Source organism: Corythoichthys intestinalis, chromosome 4, assembly GCF_030265065.1.
Source record: "Corythoichthys intestinalis isolate RoL2023-P3 chromosome 4, ASM3026506v1, whole genome shotgun sequence".
NCBI lineage: Eukaryota > Metazoa > Chordata > Actinopteri > Syngnathiformes > Syngnathidae > Corythoichthys > Corythoichthys intestinalis.
In genome coordinates this window covers 13,146,844-13,170,245 of record NC_080398.1, presented here as the reverse complement: position 1 = coordinate 13,170,245, position 23,402 = coordinate 13,146,844, and the positions used below count along the sequence as shown (strand labels likewise).

The following is a 23,402-nucleotide window of genomic DNA, read 5'->3' as shown; positions in this document are numbered from 1 at the left end:
GCCTACTCTCCCTAATTGAGCCCAATGGAGACCCCCTTGGCTCTTCACGATAGGACAGGAAGTAGTGCGTTTCATAATTAATACCCCCCCTTTTTATTATTATTATTTTTTAATGAGGGTTGTAGTGTTATAAGTGTATGCATGTCATTACGTTAAAAGGCCATTGACGCAATTGTTCATATCGGTAACATTAGCTGGTGTGATAAATAAGGGTGACAACCTAATTCAAAATAAATGTCGTGCTTTTGTGTGTTTTTGAACATAGAACAAGGCTTGTTCAATGAGAGCCTCATTAGCGTTGTTTAATGTGTGTGCTTTTTTTAAAGCTTAGAGGTTAATGCCCGACTTGCTGTCATCTCACCGGTGCTCTCTTTTAATTTGATGCATAATTTCTTTTTTCTGTGTGTGTGTGTCAGCAGCCAACAAGAGTCTCTTCACAGAAAGCAGATGTGTCCTATTTTGGCCTCGGCTTGCAACGGATACATAGAAGCACAGAGACCACTTCTAATTAAACCTGTTTTAATATTCCTCTTCACTTTTTCCTTTTCATGCGCTCCTCACATTAAAAATGTTTTCGCTCTATCCATAGAAAATACCTCCTAGCGATTAAACAAATTACTTTCTCCCCCCCTTGAGAGCCACGCAACAACTGGAAACAATACCATGGAAGATTCCCAATCTCGCTGCCTCAACATTCTTACAAAACCACCTTTACAAAAAAGAAAAAAAAAAAAAATCAAGTTTTGCTGCGTCTCCACTGCACAGTACATCCAAAAACACTGGATAATTAGTAGTATTTTTTCCCCTGACAATAATACTACATTGTTTACAGCTAAAGCACATATAGAGAGGAAATTAATGCTATTTAAAAAAAAAAAATTCTCACCATCAAATGTCATAGTGATGACCAGAGGTGGGTAGAGTAGCCAAAGATTTTCCTCAAGTAAGAGTAACGTTACTTAAAAAGCGTTACTTAAAAAGTAAAAGTAGTCATCCAAAAATATGTACTCAAGTACAAGTAAAAAAGTATCCAGTGAAAAGAATATTCAAGCAATGACTAACATTGTGAGTAACAGTTCTTTTTTTTTTATTTTTTTTTAAGGGGGGGTATTTTTTTTCTCAGCACAAACTTATCTATATGAACTGTTGTTTTATTGATACTGTACAATAACCCATTACATAACCACACTGAGTCAAAGAAATTAAAAAAAAAAAAAAAAAAAAAAATCATTGAATTCTGGCAAGAGAAAAAAAAAAAGACAAAAATGAAGCATTATTCATCCGAAGAGCATGAGTGCCCTTCTCTCTAGTGGAGAAAAGAGTTCCTAGTTTGAATAGTGAAAACTGTAGTTCCTTCATAGTTAGTATTATGAAAATAAAAGGATCATATGTCGTCATATTGTCGGGGTGATGTGGCTCAGTGGAGAGTAGTTGTCCCCCAACCCAGCAAGATGCACCAGGAGCAAGATGCTGAACCCCACATTGCTCCTGGTGCTGCGTCGCCTGCAGTGTTGTTAATCTTACCTTAAAAAAGTAATCAATTACAGTTACAAATTACTTTTCCCAAAAAGTAATTTCGTTAGTAACTCAGTTACCTGAAAGTAAGAGTAATTAGTTACTTGGCAAAGTAACTGGTAATAATTTTTTTTTTTTTTTTTCACCCAAAAAAAAAACAAAAAACAGGTCACACAATGTGAAGTTTAAAGGGTTTTTGGTAACAATTGGCCCTAGCCCCATTCTTTACCCTAAACTTAACTAGACGCAGGGGTATTGCAGATATTGTGATAACTAGATAGTAACCTTTGCTATGTGTGGAAGTCATTTAATGTTGTGAATCAACCGTTAAAGTTGTTAAAATTGCTCCCGTTATTGCATTAGTTCCCTTCTGTCTATTTTCGACATGTGTAAGTTTTAAAACTGTTTCATAATTTAAAGATAGATTCAACTCAAGATTTTGCCGATTTAGGAGAATTTTAGATAAAAAGTTACTCAGGTTCACTCGGAAGGTTCTCTACAAAAGAGCCTTCCTGAGAAATCTACTGCTTTAAGATGGTGGCTGTTTACTATCGCATTCAGTTCTTTATTAAAAGTGTTGCTAATGCCGCCGTGTCTGTCATTTGCATTTAGTTCTGTATATATGTAATATCTACCGAAGCATCATGTGGGCATAGTTTGTAGGCTATCGGCTACAGTCTGGTATTATTGGAGCCACCTAGCATTGTAGCATCGTGTTTGCAACAGCGTCACACTCCCTTAACTCCTCCCCACTCCTGCTCTGCTCTCTCGTCTCCGTGAGTCCATCTTTTTCAGACTTTTCTCGCGTCAGTCAACCAACATCGTAAAGCATAGTAACGCACGGCTTTCCCGCCTCAGTAACGGTAACAGCGTTGCCAAGATGAGAAAAGTAATTAATTAGATTACTCACTACTGAAGAAAATAACGCCTTTAGTAACGCCGTTATATTCTAATGCCGTTATTAACAACACTGGTCGCCAGTAGGTGGATTGGGATATAGTGTATAGCGCTTTGAGGGCCTTGAAGGTGGAAAAGTGCTGTACAAGTGTAACTCCATTTACCAACCATCTACCATATCTCCGGTTTTCTGTGTTTAATCAGTGAACTGGGAGAGTGGTTTAAATCCTCGCTTTCGAGTCATGTTTAGGGCTGTGCGCTATGTCAGATACTTCTTTTTTTTTTTTTTAAGTGCTTTAAAGACGCCACATGATTGATCAGGCTGGCGTGATCATAGAATGGCAAGCTTGCGTCTGATTGGTGTAATGGAGTCATGTGATTATTGTTGCGACGTCTCATTGGTGAAATTAGTAGCGCACTCTCGGCAATAGCATCGCTAGTAAAAAAAAAAAAAAAAAATTCTGTATGTACAATAAAGACGAAAAATGTAATGACCTTTGTGTACCCCAAAGTAGCGGAGTAAGTGTAGTGTTTTTTTCTTTACAAATCTACCCTAGTCAAAGTAAAAAGTATGGCTTAGTAAAACTACTCTTAGAAGTACATTTTTCTTAAAAAGTTACTCAAGTAAATGTAACGAAGTACATGTAACGCGTTACTACCTGCCTCTGGTGATGACAAATTGTCAAACACGAGTACGCTAAAGCTGTATTGAGTTCGTTGCAAATGAAAAGGTGGCATGTGACCTAATTTCCCTGTTCCCCCTGCGTGTCGACTTTGCCGGAAAGAAAAGTTTTTAATTTAACATCAAATGCTCATTTTGTTCATTTGATTTCTTGTAAGTGGAAACATCCTTTTAACCCACAGATGCGCTGCCAGAAGACGAGAGAGGGAGGAGGCAGGGCGGTCTGTTACCTGCTGGCCTCAATACCTCTGCTTTGTATTGAGTAAAAGAAAGGAAGGAGAAAAACTAATTTCCTGAAATTCCATCTCTTAAGCGTTGATTAGTGAAGGAGTGTAATTAGAATGAAATGTGAAGTCAGGCTTTTTCCAATTGCACCGCTTCCCTAAGAAAAATCAGGCCATGATTAATGAATAAATGATTAATGAGTGAGCTAATTAATCAATATATTATTAAAGCGGCAAGCATAGTGAACCAGGAGTGTGCACCATGCCACTGCATAAAAGAAATGTGTCGTAACAAAAAAGGATGTCCGCTTATCTGGCGCTATGTCTTATGTGGACGGATGGATGGAGAGTTGTGACGGATGGGAGGAGATGCATGCTGAAGCTTCTGCATCTGCCTTTGGTGCGAAAGCCCTGACCTCAGAATACTGCATTTGCAAGTTCCACTGCTTATCTTGAGGTCGGGTCGAGAGGTTGTGTGGGAGGGAGGGCAGCGTTGCAGAGCAAGAGGTTGCTGCGCTAATGATGTTTGCGCTGCTAAGACGACAACGTGTGATGCACAGTCAACATCTCTGACTATGCAAAAGTTCCTGAGCAAAGCCCCCACGTCCTCATCCACTCCCCCCTGTCGTTAACTAGGACAGCCCATCAATCTTTGATAATGTGCAGTGTAGGTCTCTCCTGTGTGACCGAGCTGATGAGACATCACAGCAGGGTTTGATGTATAAATGTAACTGTGATATACTGGACGGCTTCGAGTCAGGTTTGACCTTTTTTTTGCACTGGATATTAATGACTACAGTGAAAGAATGAACTATCTGTGTGATGCATCACTCCCAGTGGAGCTCGGCACACTTTATCTTTTGGCACGGGCTTCCTCCGCTACCTTTTGCTCAGCTTTCATGTCTGCCAAAAGTCCCCTGAGCTGGCACACAACGGGATGTGGAACGCAAAAAATATTATTTCATAAGCGGATGGGTTTATTGTTTCGTTTAAAATGTAGCACTGCTCTTTAAAGCTGCATTTTTACCCTCCCCCACGACACCACAAACTAGTCCTCAAAGCTGGAGTGTGAGAAAAAGATCTTTCATCCCGGCATATCTTGCCTGGCATTTACTGGTGGCCTTATTAAGAGCCTTGTGAGTGACTGAGGCACAGTGTATGGGGGACTCTCGGGGGGAGCAGGAACATGCTGAGGGCAAAATCGTGATATTGTTTTCAGCCTGCTTTACTTATAAAAAACTAATTACTATTGATGCATTTCTCTCTCTTGCAACAATAAATTTCATTTGTTTTTAACAAAGAAAAAGTGTTGTTGTTTTGACACTAAAACAAGGATCTAAACTTCCAAAAAATCCCAACATCAACATTTTCAATTAAATTAATGTTACTTTCTCTAATATAAAAATAAAAACATCTACCAATACATTGTGTGCCCACAAAATAACTTACAGTGGTCCAATTAAAAAACGACCAGAATAGGCATTAAACTTTTGAGAATGTTTCTCAAAGATGAATATTAAGTGTTTAGCGGTGGCAAGAGTGCATGCATTACAATGAAAACATGCAGCATTATTTGCATAGATCAGATTTGAAACTCATATAGTTGCAGCAAGGGCAGTAAGGTGCTAATCTGACAGTCAGTTTGAAAGTGCGTTTCTGTGTTGGAAACTTCAAATCTCTCATGTAAATCTTAAATGCTTATGAATTCTTCTTTGTGCTCTGCCATACAATTACACATTAAATTCATGCAAATAGAGGGAAATCTTGCCATAGCGTCAGCATTTATGTGCTTTTTTTATATTTTCTTATTGTGTCGTGCACTGCTCTGTACTCAAAAAGCCAATAAGACTGATCATTTGTCACCAATATAGTCCGTGGTCTAAATATAGTTAGACACGTGAGGGCGAGCAGATAATGTGATTACAACTTTTCAATATTTTTAATTATTTTGCAGTTTGTTTTGTGGGATACTATGGTATTGCTTCTCAAGACATGCTAATTCTTCTATCTTTTTTGTAGTAGAGGGTGGTGCCACATTCTGTCCCTAAACATACCATAGCATTGCACAGTTCGTCAGCGTCAAGCAGATGTGAATGGGTCTTTGTCACATTGGCTGGTTGCCTCATTGATTACGGAACGTTGGACATATGGTGGCTGTGTGTCGGGATGTGTGACGACAGAGAATGCCAAGGGTTGGTCTGTCGACCTCAGCTTGGCCTCTTTCGCACCTCACCACCCGCAGTGCTTAAGTCTGTCGGTTTGATTGACTTAAACACTTCATTGTGCACTCTGTCTTTGCGCTCGGGTTTAAACTTGTGTTTGGCCCAGAGTCGGGACAGATGTGTGGCACCAAACACCAAGCAAGCATCTTTACTCAGGCTACACCCAAACAACAGGCAAATCCCCCTTTTTGTACATTTTGCTGAGCTTGTTTTCACCAGAAGTTTGGAGTGCTTATCTGAATTGTATTCACATGTATATACTGTTTGTCTGTCTAATAAGAGTTTTTTTTTTTTTTTTTTTTACATGATACCGAACTTTGTCATTCTGCAAAGCCCTTCTTTGTCCTGTCTAGCCCTGGTCACTAATTGTGCAGGTTGCGTCAGTTCGGTTCTCACTTGCTGATTGTGAAACGTTTAAGCCTTTAACCCTAAAGTCATTTTGGACATGCTCTAGCTCCCTGCAACTCTGACCGGAAGAAGCAGTGTAGAAAATGGATGAATATCTGCAGAGGCGTTGCAAGGGTCCCCGGGGGCCCCAGGCAACAAGCAACATGGGGCCCTTCTGAGTCACGTGACACACATACATACTCGCGCAGTATAATGAACACAAAGGTGGGGGGGTGCGAGTACACGCTGCATGCACGTGCGGTCATCTTGGCCATAAAAGTGGCGAAACTAAGCACTTTACACTGACTCATATGCATGTACTTACATTCGTTCATGGACGCACACATTTTAACAGGTGGCCGTCCTCTGCTCAAAATGCGCACCATACGCCTCGCTTTCCAGAATACGCAGCGCTTGTGACGTAGGACAATAACAGGACTGGTTGCTATGGGAACGTACGCATACCCAAGGAACCTTGCTAAAAGGAGTATTAAAAATTGCTAGTAAAATCGTTTAAGATTATTTTAGATACATATATGTTATGTTATTCTCATAGAGTATTAGACGAGGAATAGGATAGACCCATTAATAGACTTTTTGGGGAAAAAATTCACATGATTTCACATGAATAATGAGGTGGCCTGAGAAAATCAACGTAAAACAACTCTGCAAGGACTTTCCAGAGAGTACTTGGGTGAGTCACTCGTTAAACAATCATGTGGTATTAATAGCTGATTGGACTTACTTAAACATTTATGATCTACGTGACATGGTTAGTGCTGATTGGGCTTGATAACAGAATCATTAGATAACCTGCCAAATGATACCATGGTATTGAAACACTCCCTACACTTGTCGCTGTGACAGTGCAGTAAAGCTGCGTGTGCTAAATCTGTTGGCCCTCTGGGGGCCCCTGCTGGCTGAGGGCCCTAGGCAATTGCCTGGTTTGCCTAATGGGACGTGACGTGAATATCTGGCCTTATTCAAAGGCATTTAGAATATAATGCAAGTCATTTTCTCCACTGTCTTTCCAAAATTCAAGTTTAAGCGAGAGCCCTCCAGTGGGGCCTCTACATCATGACACATCGCCGGCTTCTTAGCCCATCTTGTGTGATGATCGATCATTAGATCGAGAGCGTAAAGATAACTCACTTTGCCTGCTGGCTAACACTGATCCAATTTACCCTCGTGGGATTCGGTATGAATCACAGGAAGTTGAGATCAATCCATAGAGATTGTGCCGCTTGATTACAGATGAAGAAAAAAAATCCAATTTGGCTTAGCCCCTTGGACGCCTTGGCACCTGCCTGTTTGTGTGAGTAAATTGTATGCCTTTGTGTCCATCAACAACTTTTTTTTTATGTTTCTGTTTCCTATTTACTGATTTGAGCTTTTTACTCTTCACCTTCACTTGTTCACTTAGCTCTGTCCGTCCCGCACTAAAAGCACCCTTCTTAAGGGAGTCCTTGCCTAAATCTTAATTAAAACAGTCTCCAACTGCCCACCCTAGCATCCCAGGGGCTGCCTGAAAGCAGCTTAGAACAATCAAGAGGACGGATTAGAAGTGAGGAAGAAAAAATAGCCGAGGTAGAGGAGAAGCTGGGATGGCGGGGATAAACAACAACAATAATGTGTTAGTGGTGAAAAATATAGCAAGGAGAATAGAAACGACCCCTCTCCTCCATCCCTGATCCTTTCTCCTTCCCCCTTTGCTCACTGGCTCCCTCCCGCCCTCTCTGTGCTCTGGAGTCTCGGCCTGACCTATTGACATTCAGCTTCTCGGCAGATTAAGCAGCGAATGGAGCCTCTGGAAAGGGTAAACACACTGGAGGAACAATGACCAACAGGAGGCAACCTTATTGGATTCTAATTAACCGCCAGGAGAGATGGCTCGGGGAGTGTTAAGTGCTGTGGGACACAAGTTAGAGCCCAAAACATCAAGTAAGCAGCACAACTCCCATCACTTTGTTGAACGGCTTCATTTAGCTTCCTTTTCTCTCCCTACTACCTCTCTCTCCATCTATTTGCCAGCTGTTTCCACATCTGACCTGAGAAAATGGCAAACTGATTCTCATTAAGGCACTCCTCAGTGATCCATTTGCATTCCTTCTTCTAAGCCTTTTATTTCTTCTTTCCACTACCGGCCAGTCCAAGATCTCTGTTTGAGCGATGATGTTGAAATAAGATGGAAATACTGGAAGAGATTGAATTATGCCAGGCAGAGGAAAGGTATCTGTGTATGTGTGAGTGTCTGTGTTTCTGCATTGCTCTGAAGAGTTGACCTCCAACATCCTTGTAAGACGGACCCCTTTTTGGTATTTCCCTCTCTTCCAATTAAACAGCGGTCTCATTGGCTTCCTTTTAAATGTGAACTTTATCATTGGCGCAGAGAGGCCCTCAGCCTTTGAGCTGTCCCCTGATTAGGTGCTCTCACAATGGTCCAGAGTCCTCTTGCATATACAACTGCAAGCACTAATGAGACTGCTTTCATTAATTGTGTGAGTGGGCCTAGGGCCGGGGACGCAAATGTGTGTTTGTGTATGTGCTGGGTGGCGGAGACAGAACCCGCCAGAGACAGGCTACTGTCACCTCAGCAAGCATACAAAGCAATTCATTAATTAGTGTGAAAACACACACACACACGCAAATAGTCTCCTTCAATTCTTTGTGAATACACAGGCAAGTGCTGTGGGTATTCCATGAACCCACTGCTTGTTAACATATTACCTGGGATCAAAGAGGCAAAGGCTGCAAAAGGGAATCATTATTTGCAATGGAAAACTTCAGATCAGTGTCACAAAATGTCTGTCCTTTGGCAAAATGGCAGTTCCATCCGTTTTTTTTTTACAAAACTTACAAAACACGACGTGTTCTCTAGTCATCATCATGTGAGTCTTTTCAAAGCTCTTGAGAACACTTTTTTCTGCCTCGATTCAAGTGGGAATGAATTGAACTTCACTTGTGATCCGAGCCTGGAGGTATAAAAGATCCACATGACCGCTACCCATTTCCACACCATTACCACAACAGTCATGGCTGTAATAGGTTGAAACGAGCCATTGATTTCTCTCGCCCTCCGTACACACACACAAAAAACGAGTCCAGGCTAGTTATAAGAAGCACCCTGTTTATTCTTCTTTTAAACAAAACATCAGATGCCTGATGACTGCTACATAAACCTTTTAAACCCAATTGAAGAGCACAATAGATACATTGTGCCCCAGCTTTGGGGAGTTAAACAAAGGCACCCGGTCAAAATTGCCTTTTAAAGAACTGCCCGACACAATCAGAGAGCTGGATGGAGTTACTGTTGTGTATCAAAAGAGGTCTTTAGAGAAAGAAAGGGTGAGGTCTGCACCGCAGTGAATGGTTCATGTAAAGTGTGACGCATCAAGAGCCTCCTTCCAGCCCTTTGAATGAGCCAACAATCAGGATTCGCTGCCCCTCAATCTCTTGGTCAGCTGTTTAACTGCTTGCTGATTGAGAGCCTTCATTAGGGGTTTATTTATCTTTCCATGTATCACCGCCCAAAAAGACCACTGACAAGTTCAGTACGCTTCCATTCACACACACACCCACACACAGATAAGATGGAAATGCCCTCTACGTGTTCATTAGCCCGCAGGCAGACAATACAGAGTTCTTCAGTGGAACCTCTCAAGTGAAATTCCTCTGCGGTGGTAAAATGCAGAATTTGGTAAACATTTCCAAAAATCGCATTGCATGGCTACTCAGTACAACATGGCACAAGTCGACATTAACTCATCCAGTGTCATTGATGGCAGTACAGTAGACAAATATATTACAACAAACTTGAAAATGGTTTAACTATCGTAGGGGGTCTAAGATTAAGCCCTGTGGAATGCCTTTCACTTGCTTAAAGGGACAGACACGACATTTATCATGTGCATCCCAGTGGAAAAAAATCGTGTTTAACTCATTCACTCCCAGCCATTTTCCCCGGAGCAAGACCCTTCGCTCCCGTCCATTTTACTGGATTTTGACTGATTTTGCAAGGCCCACAGAAAATTCTGTTCTATTTCTATATAAACATGGAACCCACCAAAAGAAAGATTAGACTCTCGTCTTTCAGCAGAAAAAAAGTTAATTCATATCTTTTTCCATTCTTTAGAAATCAGCATTAGAAAATAGCTTAGTTTGAGCAATTTTCCAATTTCTGATGAAAAAATTGAGAAATTGAGCTTTTGTGAAAGCATACATTTCAAACATAACTTTGACTTATACACAGCTAATTTTTGCTTTAGTTACATCCTAAACATCTGAATAATGTTTTCCTTTTACAAAATAAGATAAACAACAAGACAAATAGAGCTTTTTATCGCAAAGTAACAATTTATTTACACATAGCTAAACTGTTGAACTGTTGAACCATTTGTGCATATAACAACGGGGAAGGCTCTCGGCTGCTCCCGTGGCTAATCTGATGAGTCCGGATCAAGATCGGTCTCACATTTTTCATCATCTTCATCGTTGGTTACAACCTCGGGCTAAGGAGTAACGCAACGTGAGCTCCGCAGAACGCGTGTGGAACCTGACGCTGTTGTGGACGTCACTGTCCGTCTCATCAAGATAGATTTTTTTCAATCCTTCTTTGACGATGGTTTTGTTTTCTTTTCAAAACACCCCTCCAGTGTCGTTTGCCTTTTTTTTCTTGATCGTTCGCCACATTTTTCTCAAATTCTCACGTGTCTTCACAAGATCCCTCCAACTTCCGTTTCCTGCCTATTTTTCTTCACTTCCTTTCTTGGCCCAATATGAGTTCTTACGAAATGTGCTACTGACCTCCAGTGGACAGTTTTATTGCTTTAAAATGGGTTTTGAGCTTTGTGCATTATATTTTAGAAAGATCGGAACCTATAGATGCCTCTTGGAAAACAAAAAAAAAAACAAAAAAACGCAAAACACGAATAAATACGTTTTTGGGACACTGAAGCAATTAAAAATAGAACGTCTTTATATGTTTTTGGGAGCAAATGAGTTAATAATGAATTGACAATAAAACCACAGAATTTTATTTTTATTATGTTAGAAGGGCCTCCCAACATGGGGGAAGTCATTTGATCAATGCTGGTATGATTTTAGCCAATCAAAGTCAAGTATCCCAGATTGCCCGCCGTTTCATGTGATGTCACAATACTCATTATCACATGCACCTGCATTTTATTTATTTTTTGCGCATGGGTAATATTGATATCACAAAATGGCTGCGTTCATTTAAAAAATTGTCATTTACATACTGAAATATCTTTGAGCAACTGTCTTTCACATGAAGGTCATTATACTAGGTGTTTTTCTGTCCCTCTAAGACACATATGTCAAACCGATCCTCAAAGGGCCGCAGTGGGTGCAGCTTTTTGTTGAAGGTTGAAACCCCTCAGGAGGACAGCCTTTCACCAGTCTGGTGTCTTACAATTGATTGCAGTCAGTTGGTGTTTGTTTTAGCAGAAAACTCATTGATTGAACATTTGTGCTGGATCTGTTGGAACAAAGACCAGGACACACTGTGGCCCTATGTGGAATCGGTTTGACGCCCCTTCTCTAAGACCAGATGTGGCTCTAAGATTGAGCCCTGTGAAACACCTATGACATTTTTAACCTATTTGCGCCTTTTGACGGCGATAGACGACCCAGCCATTTTTACTGCGAGGACTGGCAGTTATCATTCGGCAGCCAATGAGTTAATTACAAAAGAACACAATTGTATGAGAGTTAGGACTCCTTAGTTAGTTTTCCATGAAATGGTTTTGCCAAATATGGGGCTGGGTGGACCTTGTGACAATACGAGGAGACCCTTCCGTACAAACCATGATAAACATTTGTTTAAGTCACACCACTTTGATATGACGAAGCAGTGTGGAGATCTCCATGTCCTTTTTTCATTCTTTAAAATATCAACCTTTCTTCCCATGTCTGCCTGGTGTATTAAGCACAATTCCACCTGCACTTGGGCAGTATGCACCTCAAAGAGCAATGTGAGAAGAGAGCTTTTCTATCTTATCTTTCTCATTGCCCGCTACCCTCTTTTCACCTTCGATACTTTCCCCATCCTTTTTAGGCTTCTTTTAACATGATCACTTGAATATATAAAATACAGAAGTTTGTGTCTATCACAGCAAGTTCTTCCTAAATATCCCTGTGTGAATTTCCTTTGCTGCCTATTGTTTTATTTAGCAGTGTGCCTAATTATGCTGTCTTGCTTTTGTAATTAGTGCAAAAAATAAATGGCTGCCGTAGCCCGGTCTCTCCCCTTTGCCCCTCCCTTTGCAGCTTCTGAGAAAACAAATTATGGAGAACAATAGGTACAAATGGCTCCTGCAGCAAAGCCCATGATAGATGCAGCCCTGTATCTCATCTTTTCCTCACTTACTCTCCCTCCCTTCATCATTATGTTCCATTTTATAAGGCTCTGCTTGGAAATAGTAGCAGGCTTGACCACTCCAGTCCAACTATCTTTTGCTTGTATGCATTGTCTTCTATCGGGCACTGTATTCGTACTGTCATCATAGTCCTAAACAGCTTGGTCCAGCTATTTCTTCCCTGTGCTGTTGTCTCCACTGGCATTCGTTTCTCTTCTATCCTCCAGTGCATTCATCGAACACGCCTGGGACTTTCTAAAGCAAACATCATGTGCCATAGCCCCATCTGTGGATAGTCTGAGCAGGGAACAATCAGTCCCTCTCCTTCTCTGCTTCGTTCCTCCTTCCAGCCCCCTGGGATCCACGCAGAAGTAGGATGCCTCATTCAGACGGGTGCAATGTGCTGGAACAATGGTTTGGGTTGCTTCATTCCACCAGGGGTGTTAAGTTCACCTCAGCCAGCTTGGCAAGCACTTATCCGACTGTTACTGGCCTCCTTGCTGTAGCTTCCCGTGAATGTGGCAGAAGAAACCTCCCACGACATGAATACGCATCTCCCACACATATATATGTACACGCAAGGCCGCTTCGCACATGTCGAACTAGACACATGAGAGCTAATGTTTGGCCCACAGGTGCTGGAATATCAACTTTCCATAAATCCTCTTCTGAGCATGTGGTAAGTTACACCCTTGTTGTTTTCTTTCACCTCTGCCATGCCGAAAAGAAAGAAAAGCAGCAGGTTTGCTTTTCACAAATTCAAGCATATCTATTACCTGAAATTTTCAGCTCCTGGCAGTAAATCCCTTTTGACCCCTTCCCATTCTTTCTGTCTGCCTCCCTCCCCCTTGCACACTGAGCCCATGGCGTTTTTTTTTTTTTTTTACATTGCTCTTTGCGGCCAAACAGCAGGGGAGAGAAGGAGAGACGCACCTTTCTCTCCTCCAGCTTCACCCACCACCCACATGCGCCAATTCTCGTGTTTCTACACAGCTCAATAGCATTAACATGTTTTGCCATTGGGGGAGTCGCAGTTAAAAGCCAAATCAATACACTTTGATTGACATCCCTCAGTTGATAGCAAATTGGCTGCCATCTTTCTCGGACCTCCTGAGGCGAGAAAAAAATCAGCAGAGCTGGAAAGAAATATAAGCATATGAGCCTTCATCCAGTTTTTTTTTTTTTAACAAACACAAGACAGACAATCCAAAATCTTTATACAACAAGATTAGATTACCATGACTGAACCTTACAATCCGACTTTAAAGTAGCTTGCTCCAATAAATACCAGAGTCCAACTTTATTTGCAAAGGGATAGCTTTTGTTGTCCACTGATGAGTTTCAAAGCAATCTCATGTGCTTACTTCAGTTTCAAACATCTCCCTAAATTTCATGTACAGTGGGGCAAATAAGTATTTAGTCAACCACCAATTGTGCAAGTTCTCCTACTTGAAAAGATTAGTGAGGCCTGTAATTGTCAACATGGGTAAACTTCAACCATGAGAGACAGAATGTGGAAAAAAACAGGAAATCACATTGTTTGATTTTTTTAAAGAATTTATTTCCTAATTAGAGTGGAAAATAAGTATTTGGTCAACTACAAACAAGCAAGATTTCTGGCTGTCAAAGAAGTCTAACTTCTTCTAACTAGGTCTAACAAGGCTAGATTGGTATAAAAGACAGCTGTCCACAACTCAGTCAGTCACACTCCAAACTCCACTATGGCCAAGACCAAAGAGCTGTCGAAGGACACCAGAGACAAAATTGTAGACCTGCACCAGGCTGGGAAGACTGAATCTGCAATAGGTAAAACGCTTGGCGTAAAGAAATCAACTGTGGGAGCAATTATTAGAAAATGGAAGACATACAAGACCACTGATAATCTCCCTCGAGCTGGGGCTCCATGCAAGATCTCACCTCGTGGCGTCAAAATGATAACAAGAACGGTGAGCAAAAATCCCAGAACCACACGGGGGGACCTAGTGAATGACCTACAGAGAGCTGGGAACACAGTAACAAATGCTACTATCAGTAACACAATGCGCCGCCAGGGACTCAAATCCTGCACTGCCAGACGTGTGTCCCATCTGAAGCCAGTACATGTCCAGGCCCACCTACGGTTCGCTAGAGAGCATTTGGATGATCCAGAAGAGGACTGTGAGAAAGTGTTATGGTCAGATGAAACCAAAATAGAACTTTTTGGTAGAAACACAGGTTCTCGTGTTTGGAGGAAAAAGAATACTGAATTGCATCCGAAAAACACCATACCCACTGCGAAGCATGGGGGTGGAAACGTCATGCTTTGGGGCTGTTTTTCTGCAAAGGGACCAGGACGACTGATCTGTATAAAGGAAAGAATGAATGGGGCCATGTATCAAGAGATTTTGAGTGAAAATCTCCTTCCATCAGCAAGGGCATTGAAGATGAGACGTGGCTGGGTCTTTCAGCATGACAATGATCCCAAACACACAGCCAGGGCAACAAAGGAGTGGCTTCGGAAGAAGCATTTCAAGGTCCTGAAGTGGCCTAGCCAGTCTCCAGATCTCAACCCCATAGAAAATCTGTGGAGGGAATTGAAAGTCCGTGTTGCCCAACGACAGCCCCAAAACATCACTGCTCTAGAGGAGATCTGCAATGACGAATGGGCCAAAATACCAACAACAGTGTGTGAAAAGCTTGTGAAGAGTTGCAGAAAACGTTTGGCCTCCGTTATTGCCAACAAAGGGTACATAACAAAGTATTGAGATGGACTTTTGGTATTGACCAAATACTTGTTTTCCACCATGATTTGGAAATAAAATTCTTTAAAAATCAAACAATGTGATTTTCTGTTTTTTTTTTCACATTCTGTCTCTCATGATTGAGGTTTACCCATGTTGACAATTTCATGCCTGTCTCATATTTTCAAGAGGGAGAACTTGCACAATTAGTGGTTGACTAAATACTTATTTGCCCCACTGTATCACACTCAACCTATTTTATAACACTGCCAACCAAAACATTTTTTTAGGAGCGAAAACAAGTTATGTTACTGTGACAAACTATACAAATGGCATCAGAAAGATTTTTCCTCATACAGTATGTGTAGTTTGTAAAGATGACATCTCTTGGTCTTGGAGCATCATTAATTAGACAATTGGACTTTGACTAATCATTCCAGAAAGGGCACAAAGCCCTGAAGATGCCTCACACTCATGTCAACTTACCATCACATTGTGTATCCTTGACCCTAGTGACTACATGCGGCCATGCGTCGGTGAGTTCATAGTGAGTCATTTGTGAAGAATGAGCGTATGTAATCAGCCCAGAGCATCCTATAGAACATTTCAGATCATTTCTTGTTTGGAGATGGCGACTAAATGTATTCCTTTCTTTGCCGGACAAAAAATGGCAAATGTATTTCTACCTGAGATTAGTTTCCCCCATACAGTAATCCTCCTACAGCAGAGCTATGTTTGATACAAGGTGAAGGAACACCAGATAAAATATATTGCAGCGCTGAACTAGACACAGTTCGATGTTCTGGTTGGCTCCAGTTATGAAATTCTTGTCTTCTCTGATCGAAGGATAAAAATGAATCTTTTACTTTATTATCATTCAATTGTATATTGAAGTATACCTCTTAAATTAGGAAGCAACTGTGTGCGTGTGTTTCAGAAGGGGAGGTAAAAGCAAGGAACTTCTCAAAATATCTTCTACTGTATAAACGTGACTTCATCCCTCGAGGTGCTGTTTTAATGACGTGCGCAGAAAATTAATTCTCAGTCCTCCCCCTCTCTTCTTTCCATTACGGTGTTTGTGAAGGAGAATGAAAGAGTAAACAAGTTTGTGTCGCACGCTGACGAGCCAGCCTGAGGTGGAGTCACCGGGGAAGATGTCTCCAGGCAAAGGCAGGAAGCTGACACGGCTCCCTTCCATTGTCCCGTTTCTTTGTCATTTCCTCCCCGGATGTGCTGACTGGCCCAGAGGGAGACAAGGTGAGGATGTGCACAAGGAGAAAATAAAGACAAAAGAGGACAGGTGGGGCGGAGAGGACAAGTGCCAGCAACAGTTAGCTACCTGGCTTCCTGTGTCGGGTCAGAGCAGCCAAAACGACCAGCTAATTTGCTAACAGCTGATAACAATGCACAGGGACATACTGCCAAGTTCTTTATCTATGTTTACCCGCATGGCAAAGCTGATTAGAGGCAGGCGACATTATGAAGTGCCATTGTTTCCTTTCTCCTTTGCACACGTGTAGGAGCTGTTTATGAAGGATCACAATGCAATGTGTGCACCGTGTCTACAGGATGAGGAGAAAGCAAGTCGGCCATTGTTTAACAGCTTGGTCATTCATTACTGTTTGTTTGTGTGTTCCGCCTGCTTAAAATGAGTGTTTAGCGGAAATATGAGTAAATTAGAGTGCTTTGAAGAAGCCCTGGTTTCTCAAAAAGTATTCTCTGCTGAAATGGACATTTGAAATAGGGCGTGAAGTCAGCTTTGCATTCCTTTTAAATATGGTGCACTAGTGACTTGAAGAGGTCTTCCACTGTCCAGCTTTGTGGGTTTATGCTGTGTGCATCCTTTTCTGGGCTTGGTTTTAAGTGTGGTTTAATTTGGATTAAATTTCACTTTTTAAAAGATATCTGGCCTATAAATGACCTATGGCTGTAGGTAGGTACAGTTGTGGTCAAAAGTTTACATACACTTGTGAAGAACATAATGTCATGGCTCTCTTGAGTTTCCAGTTATTAGTACAACTCTGATTTTTCTCCGATAGAGTGATTGGAACAGATACTTCTTTGTCACAAAAAACATTCATGAAGTTTGGCTCTTTTATGACTTTATTATGGGTTAACAGAAAAAGTGATCAAATCTGCTGGGTCAAAAATAAACATACATGGATCTGAAAAAGCGAATCATTGACTTGTACAAGTCAGGAAAGTCACTTGGAGCCATTTCAAAGCAGCTGCAGGTCCCAAGAGCAACAGTGCAAACAATTGTTTGTAAGTATAAAGTGCATGGCACTGTTTTGTCACTGCCATGGACTGAGAGGCTGCCGTGCAAGAAGGAAGCCCTTGCTCCAAAAGCGGCACCTTAAGGCTCGACTGAAGTTTGCTGCTGATCACATGGACAAAGATAAGACCTTCTGGAGGAAAGTTCTGTGGTCAGACGAAACAAAAATCGAGCTGTTTGGCCACAATGCCCAGCAATATGTTTGGAGGAGAAAAGGTGAGGCCTTTAACCCCAAGTACACCATGCCTACCGTCAAGCACGTTGGTGGTAGTATTATGCTGTGGGGCTTTTTCTTCAAGATAACCTAACATCATCAGCCCGAAGATTGGGTCTTGGGCGCAGTTGGGTGTTCCAACAGGACAATGACCCCAAATACACATCAAAAGTAGTAATGGAATGACTAAATCAAGCTAGAATTAAGGTTTTCGAATGGCCTTCCCAAAGTCCTGACTTAAACCCCATTGAGAACTTGTGGACAATGCTGAAGAAACAAGTCCATTTCAGAAAGCTATCAAATTTAACTGAACTGCACCAATTCTGTCAAGAGGAGTGGTCAAAGACCACGGTCAACCAGAAGCTTGCCAGAAGCTTGTGGATGGCTACCAAAAGCGCCTAATTGAAGTGAAAATGGCCAAGGGACATGTTACCAAATATTAGCGCTGCTGTATGTATATTTTAGACCCAGCAGATTTGATCACTTTTTTTCTGTTCACCCATAATAAAGTCATAAAAGAACCAAACTTCATGAATGTTTTTTGTGACACAGAAGTATCAGTTCTAATCACTCTATCAGAGAAAAATCAGAGTTGTAGAAATAACTGGAAACTCAAGAGAGCCATGACATTATGTTCTTCACAAGTGGTGTATGTAAACTTTTGACCACAACTGTAGGTAGGTAGGTAGTGTTGGAGGCAGTCTTTCAGGTCCTCCGCGTGTTCATTTTCAATTCAGGTGAGACGGCTGGACTGGATTGCAAAGTAAAAGACTGGAGGCAAGAGATCATTACTGCACAGTTTTAATTTCAGACATTTCTGGGTGCATTCAATGACAGAACAAAGCTGTGTAGAGAAATGCACACCGAACAGAGAGCTCGGCATTGCTTATATTGTACTTAAGAGGAGGTGTGTCTGTTTGGTGATTAACTCATCTTACAAAATAGGTCATGAGCCTTGCTGGTTGGCGGTTAAAAGTCCATGATAATCTGAGGCAAAACTAACTATCAGCAGTTTCTATGAAAACAACTCCATTTGATTACATTAGACAAGACGTATACTGACTTCAATAGGTAGGTAGGTAACTAACTATAGCTAGGTTCATACTGCCGGTCGTAATGCACGAATCCAATTTTTTCATATTTTTCCGACTCAGGTGAGTCATTAACAGAACTGACGGTCTGAATGGGACAAGTCGCATAGAAGTGGACCATTTCAAATCCAATCTGAGTCACTTTCGTTTGTGGTTTAAATCCAATCTGGGCCACATTTTTTCAGGATGTGGCGGCGGTCTGAACTGTCACGTCTCCCAAATCGGAATTCACGCAGCAATTATGTCAGTAAAGAGCAAGAGCAGCACGCAAGACAGCAGCGATGTAGCTGTTCATTAGCGTTAGCGCCTCGCATGAACTCGGCTTTTACTACGCAGGAGGCGGGCTTGACCGAAGTCATTAAAAACTATAATGAAGAAAAGGATAAGCCTGATAATGCTCGGTTTCTCACTGTGCGCCAAATGAGCAATATTTCAGTATTGCTTACTTGGCCAAGTAAACTGACGCATACACATAAATGAGGCTTATGTGTGTGCGTCATGCACACAGTGCGTAGCTATTTGTTTTGATGCTTCTACGCATGCGGATCAGTTTGCTCAGCGCATGTCAGACTGCGAATTAGTGCGCATGGTAATACTTAAACAGGCTCAATGGACAAAGGCAGTCTGAACGGAGACGCTAAAAAATCAGATATGACAATAAATCGGAATTGTGCATTTAGACCTGTAGTATGAGCCTAGCCTATAAGATAGATACAGATATGTAGACAGACAGAAAGATTTATTCAACTGATTTTTTACACCTTCAAGTGAATGTGAATAATCAAAATATACTGTTAAATACAACTTTGCAAGAGTAAAAACCAATACGCAGATAGACAGGAAGTCAAAGTAAGCTAAAATGCATCTTAGCCATGACTCTGTCTCTTAAATAATGCAAGACACTCCTCTCCAAGAGTCAGCTGGATCCAGATTCTGCTGGATCGGCACTATGCAACTCGTGTCCAAAGCCGGCTGGCTGAAATTCCAGCCAGCAAACTTTATACTACTAAAAGCTATAGAAATAAAATGAGTATGAGTAGCGGGTGGCGATAGCGTGGGATGTTTAGAGGAACGATGAGTGAGTGTGTTCGACATGAGGCAGAAAAGGTTAACGATGCTCCGCCGCTTGTCCCCAATGCTTTTCCGCCGTGTGCAATCATTAGGACACTGGTGACACATCTAAGCCTTATGCCTGCAACAAGACTCTCTTCCTTCTCTTCTCTACCCACCATGACCCCCAACCCCCTCTACAATAATTCAAAGAAGCATAGCTCATGAAATATGCACTTTCTTAAAACCACCCTGTTGGGGGCCAGGCTGTCACAGGGCCCACAAACATGTCTGTGCTGCACAGAGATGAGACAAATCTCTAGTAATGGGCAAGGAGGGAGCTGAGCCTGCTAAAGTCTTCTACCATAGGTGCGTGTGGGCTCATTAAGCGGATGCACTTGCACGTCCCTAAGACCTGTTGTCACACGTTCACCAATCAGGTGGAGTGAGGAAATAAATACTTCAGGGAAAGAATAAGGTGATTTTATCCCCCTTGGTGTTGCACCATGGAGTGGTGACACAACTTAAAGAGGAAGCAGGAGGAACTTGTAATCTCAGCACTCAGCCTTTGAACTCAGCCCGATGAGACACTAGCTTCCTAATGCAAAAAAAAAAAAAAAAAGGTTCGAAAGAAGCACACGCAGATTACTCAGAATACTGATGCGGTGTGCAATGTTATTCCTCAGAGGACCAAACGGGGACTTTCGGGCCAAGTAAATTGCAATTGGGGAACAAGACTGTATACATGCTGTGAGAAATCATGCGCTGTGGACACATTGTGATGCAACAAAAATGGTGAAGAAAATGAACAACTGAAATTCCAACAGCACCAAATCACACCTTCTCTGTTACTTTTCCATTGTTTAAAATTGGGGTAATCTTTTTTTTTTTTTTTTTTTCTTCAATTGTACTCTACTTCAAATTTATTTTAAGGAAGACAGAGGGCAGCAACTAAACAGCAACAAATGGAGACCTATATTATGGCATTCAGAGTCAAAGATTGTAAATCCATTTCCTTTAACGCTCGTCATCATTTGGCGGGCTACACTATGGAATGGTTGACAGCCAATTGCAGAGGCTTATAAACAGAGTAAGGTCACGCTTATGATAACCGCTTGGCGGCCAGCAGAGGACTCGCCCACAAATAAATTGTAATAATGTCACGTTCTACCATATCTCCCTTTTTTCTTTAGAAAAGCCTTAGTAGTTTTTATGTTGAGGATCTTCTGGAAAAAAAAATTAAAAGATTATTGTTTATCGATTATTGGTTTTCAGATGCATCAAAGATCTGAGGTTGGGGGTTCAAATCTTTGCTCTGGCCTCTCTGTAGAGTTCGTATGTTTTCACACATGAGTTTTCTTTTTTCGTTTCACTTTCAAAAAACATTTCTTAGGCTAATTAAACACTAAATTGTCCAGAAGTGTGAATGTTACTATGAATGGTTCTTTGTATGCGCCATATGTGTTGGCTGCTCATGATGACCAGCCCAGGGAGTTCCTCACTTCGTGTCCAAAGTCATAGGGCACAGCAGAGAAAACAGAAAAAATATTAAAAACACAACCAAGAAAAATGTCAAATTAACAGAAGTGATTACAAATTCTGGCTTATTTCTTATTATTTTTATGTCCATACAAATCTTCGTGTGTGCATGTGTTATCCTGCAAACAAATACTGTGTGTCCTTAGTGGAGGTATTCCTACAAGAGAGAGTTGGAGTGACTTTGCGTGAAAGCTTTAACCAAAAGAATAACAGCTCCAAGGTGTCTTACACTCTAATTAGGGCAGCTGCTACCATTTTCATGATTGGGGAGTGCGTGTGCGTGAGTGTGTGTGCTGGATTTGGAAGGTGTGTGTGTGTGTGGGGGGGGGTATGCCACTGTCTGACTACCGCTTTTCCCTCCTTCTCATCCAGCTGTTGCTCATCTGTCAAAGAGCAAAGGTCTGCTGGCATCCGATCAACCCCTCCCACTCCCCCTACCTCCCTCATCCCCCTAATGACGAAACCATGTGGACTGAAGGGGGGGCTAGTGCTGCAGAGGTGGTCTCAACAAACGGCTTTAAAGCAAACAAAACCATTTGTTAAATAACCTGTAACTGAGGCATGTGATTCCTTTTTATTTTTTTTTAATCTCAAAATGTCACATTTATACAATTCCATAGTAGGCTATATGGGTGTGTACGTGTGCGTGTACTGTATGTGTGGGTTATCCTTCGTTAACAGCTCTGGCAGTATTCTGATAAGTCACAGTCTCAGTGTTAATTACCGCAAGCTATTTTTTGCATCAGGACATATGCGAGTTATTAAAGTTGTCCGTCAACAGCCAAATCATGCATGGAAGTCGAGAAAGTTCAGGGTGAAGCAGGTTTGCTTTGAAAATGTGAAATGCTTCTTTAACTTCATCAACCTGCCTGACACACACAAAAACGTATTTTTTAAAATCAATATTTTAAGTGACACAAACAGTAAACCTCAATGCACACTCGCTTCCCAGCATCCATCCAGTGAATTTAATTACACCAGTGACTCAAAAATGCAGGTCAATTTATATCCGCATTTATGTTTTATCTTATTGATTAGTGTATTACATTTTTAGTAATTAGTTGGGGCATACACGTGATTTCTGCTCAACTTTTCCTCGCATGTCCCCGCATCCAAGCGCGAGCCCCCCAAGTCTTGCCAAGAATCCCAAGCAAAAAGCGTGTAATCCACTCACTGCCACGCCACTCGCCACAGTGAGGGACCCACTGATGCAATCACGCGTCCCTCAACTCATTGCATGTGTAATTCTACGGATAACATGAAACTGCCTACAGTGGATGCTGAGTTGCCTGCGTGGAGCGGAGCGCCGCACCGGCTGCGAGTTTGGCGCGACGCGCGTTAAGACGCACTATAACATGCAGGGAACAGATCAAGAGGGGGCTTACCTGAAGCCATAAGGCAAAAGATGAGGTAAAGCACGGTCATTGTAATTGTCCTCCCGTGGCAGCGTGGAAAAACGCCTGCTCCGTCTGTTACAAGCGGGGCAGCTTGTGGTCCACTCACTGACTCGCACGCACCCTCGTGATATTATCCGCTGACTGTGAATATGTCCCAACTCTTGGTGGATATCTAGTCAGAGATGCATGTTTTCCACTCTGGATAACTTTCCTCCCGTCACAATCAAAAGGCTGGAAGCAAGGTTCCACTTGTTCACTGCTGCGCTCTCTCCTCCTGGACTGTGGGCGTTCGTGATGATGGAGCCGGCTGAAGTTGCATGCCTCTCTCCTCCTCCACCTCCTCTTCCTCCGCGCGAGTGACTCTCTCACTGTGGTGTATGGATGGACTCGCGCACTCCTCTCTGCTTCTTGCCAACGGGAGACGCGCACTGATACTCCTCTATTGGGGGCTTACACCACATTTGGCACCAAGCTGACTGTGTGGAGCCCCCTGCCTCACGCATGCCGTAGGGGCGGGTGGGCTACCCCCCCTCACCACCTCCACTGCTTTTTGGGGTCCCTTATTGGTTGAGCTGCCGTCAAGGGGAGGGCTTCATTTCAAACAGTTATTCTGAGTTAAATGTGTGTTTAACAAACATTTTACTGTGCAGACGCTGAGACCTTAACGGTTCCATCATAATCAAAGGGCAAATACTCTCTGCTCTTCTCATTTGCTAATCTAATATCTATCTAATAGATTTAAAAGCAACACGAGATAACTTTTCAACCTTTATGAAATATCTTCATAACATCTGTGATAATATGTTGACCGG

General features: G+C 42.0%; 1 protein-coding gene across 2 annotated transcripts in view; it reads right to left on the bottom strand.

The window, feature by feature from the left end:
• Window positions 1-23,045, bottom strand: part of kirrel3l (kirre like nephrin family adhesion molecule 3, like) — a 58,965-nt gene extending 35,920 nt beyond the window's left edge. For both annotated transcript variants that reach the window (XM_057834435.1, XM_057834436.1), the window contains exon 1: window positions 22,579-23,045. In XM_057834435.1, coding sequence (XP_057690418.1) covers window positions 22,579-22,618 — 40 coding nt within the window. In that variant the 5' untranslated portion in view covers window positions 22,619-23,045. The remainder of the gene's footprint in view (window positions 1-22,578) is intronic.
• Between the last annotated feature and the right edge of the window lie 357 nt (window positions 23,046-23,402).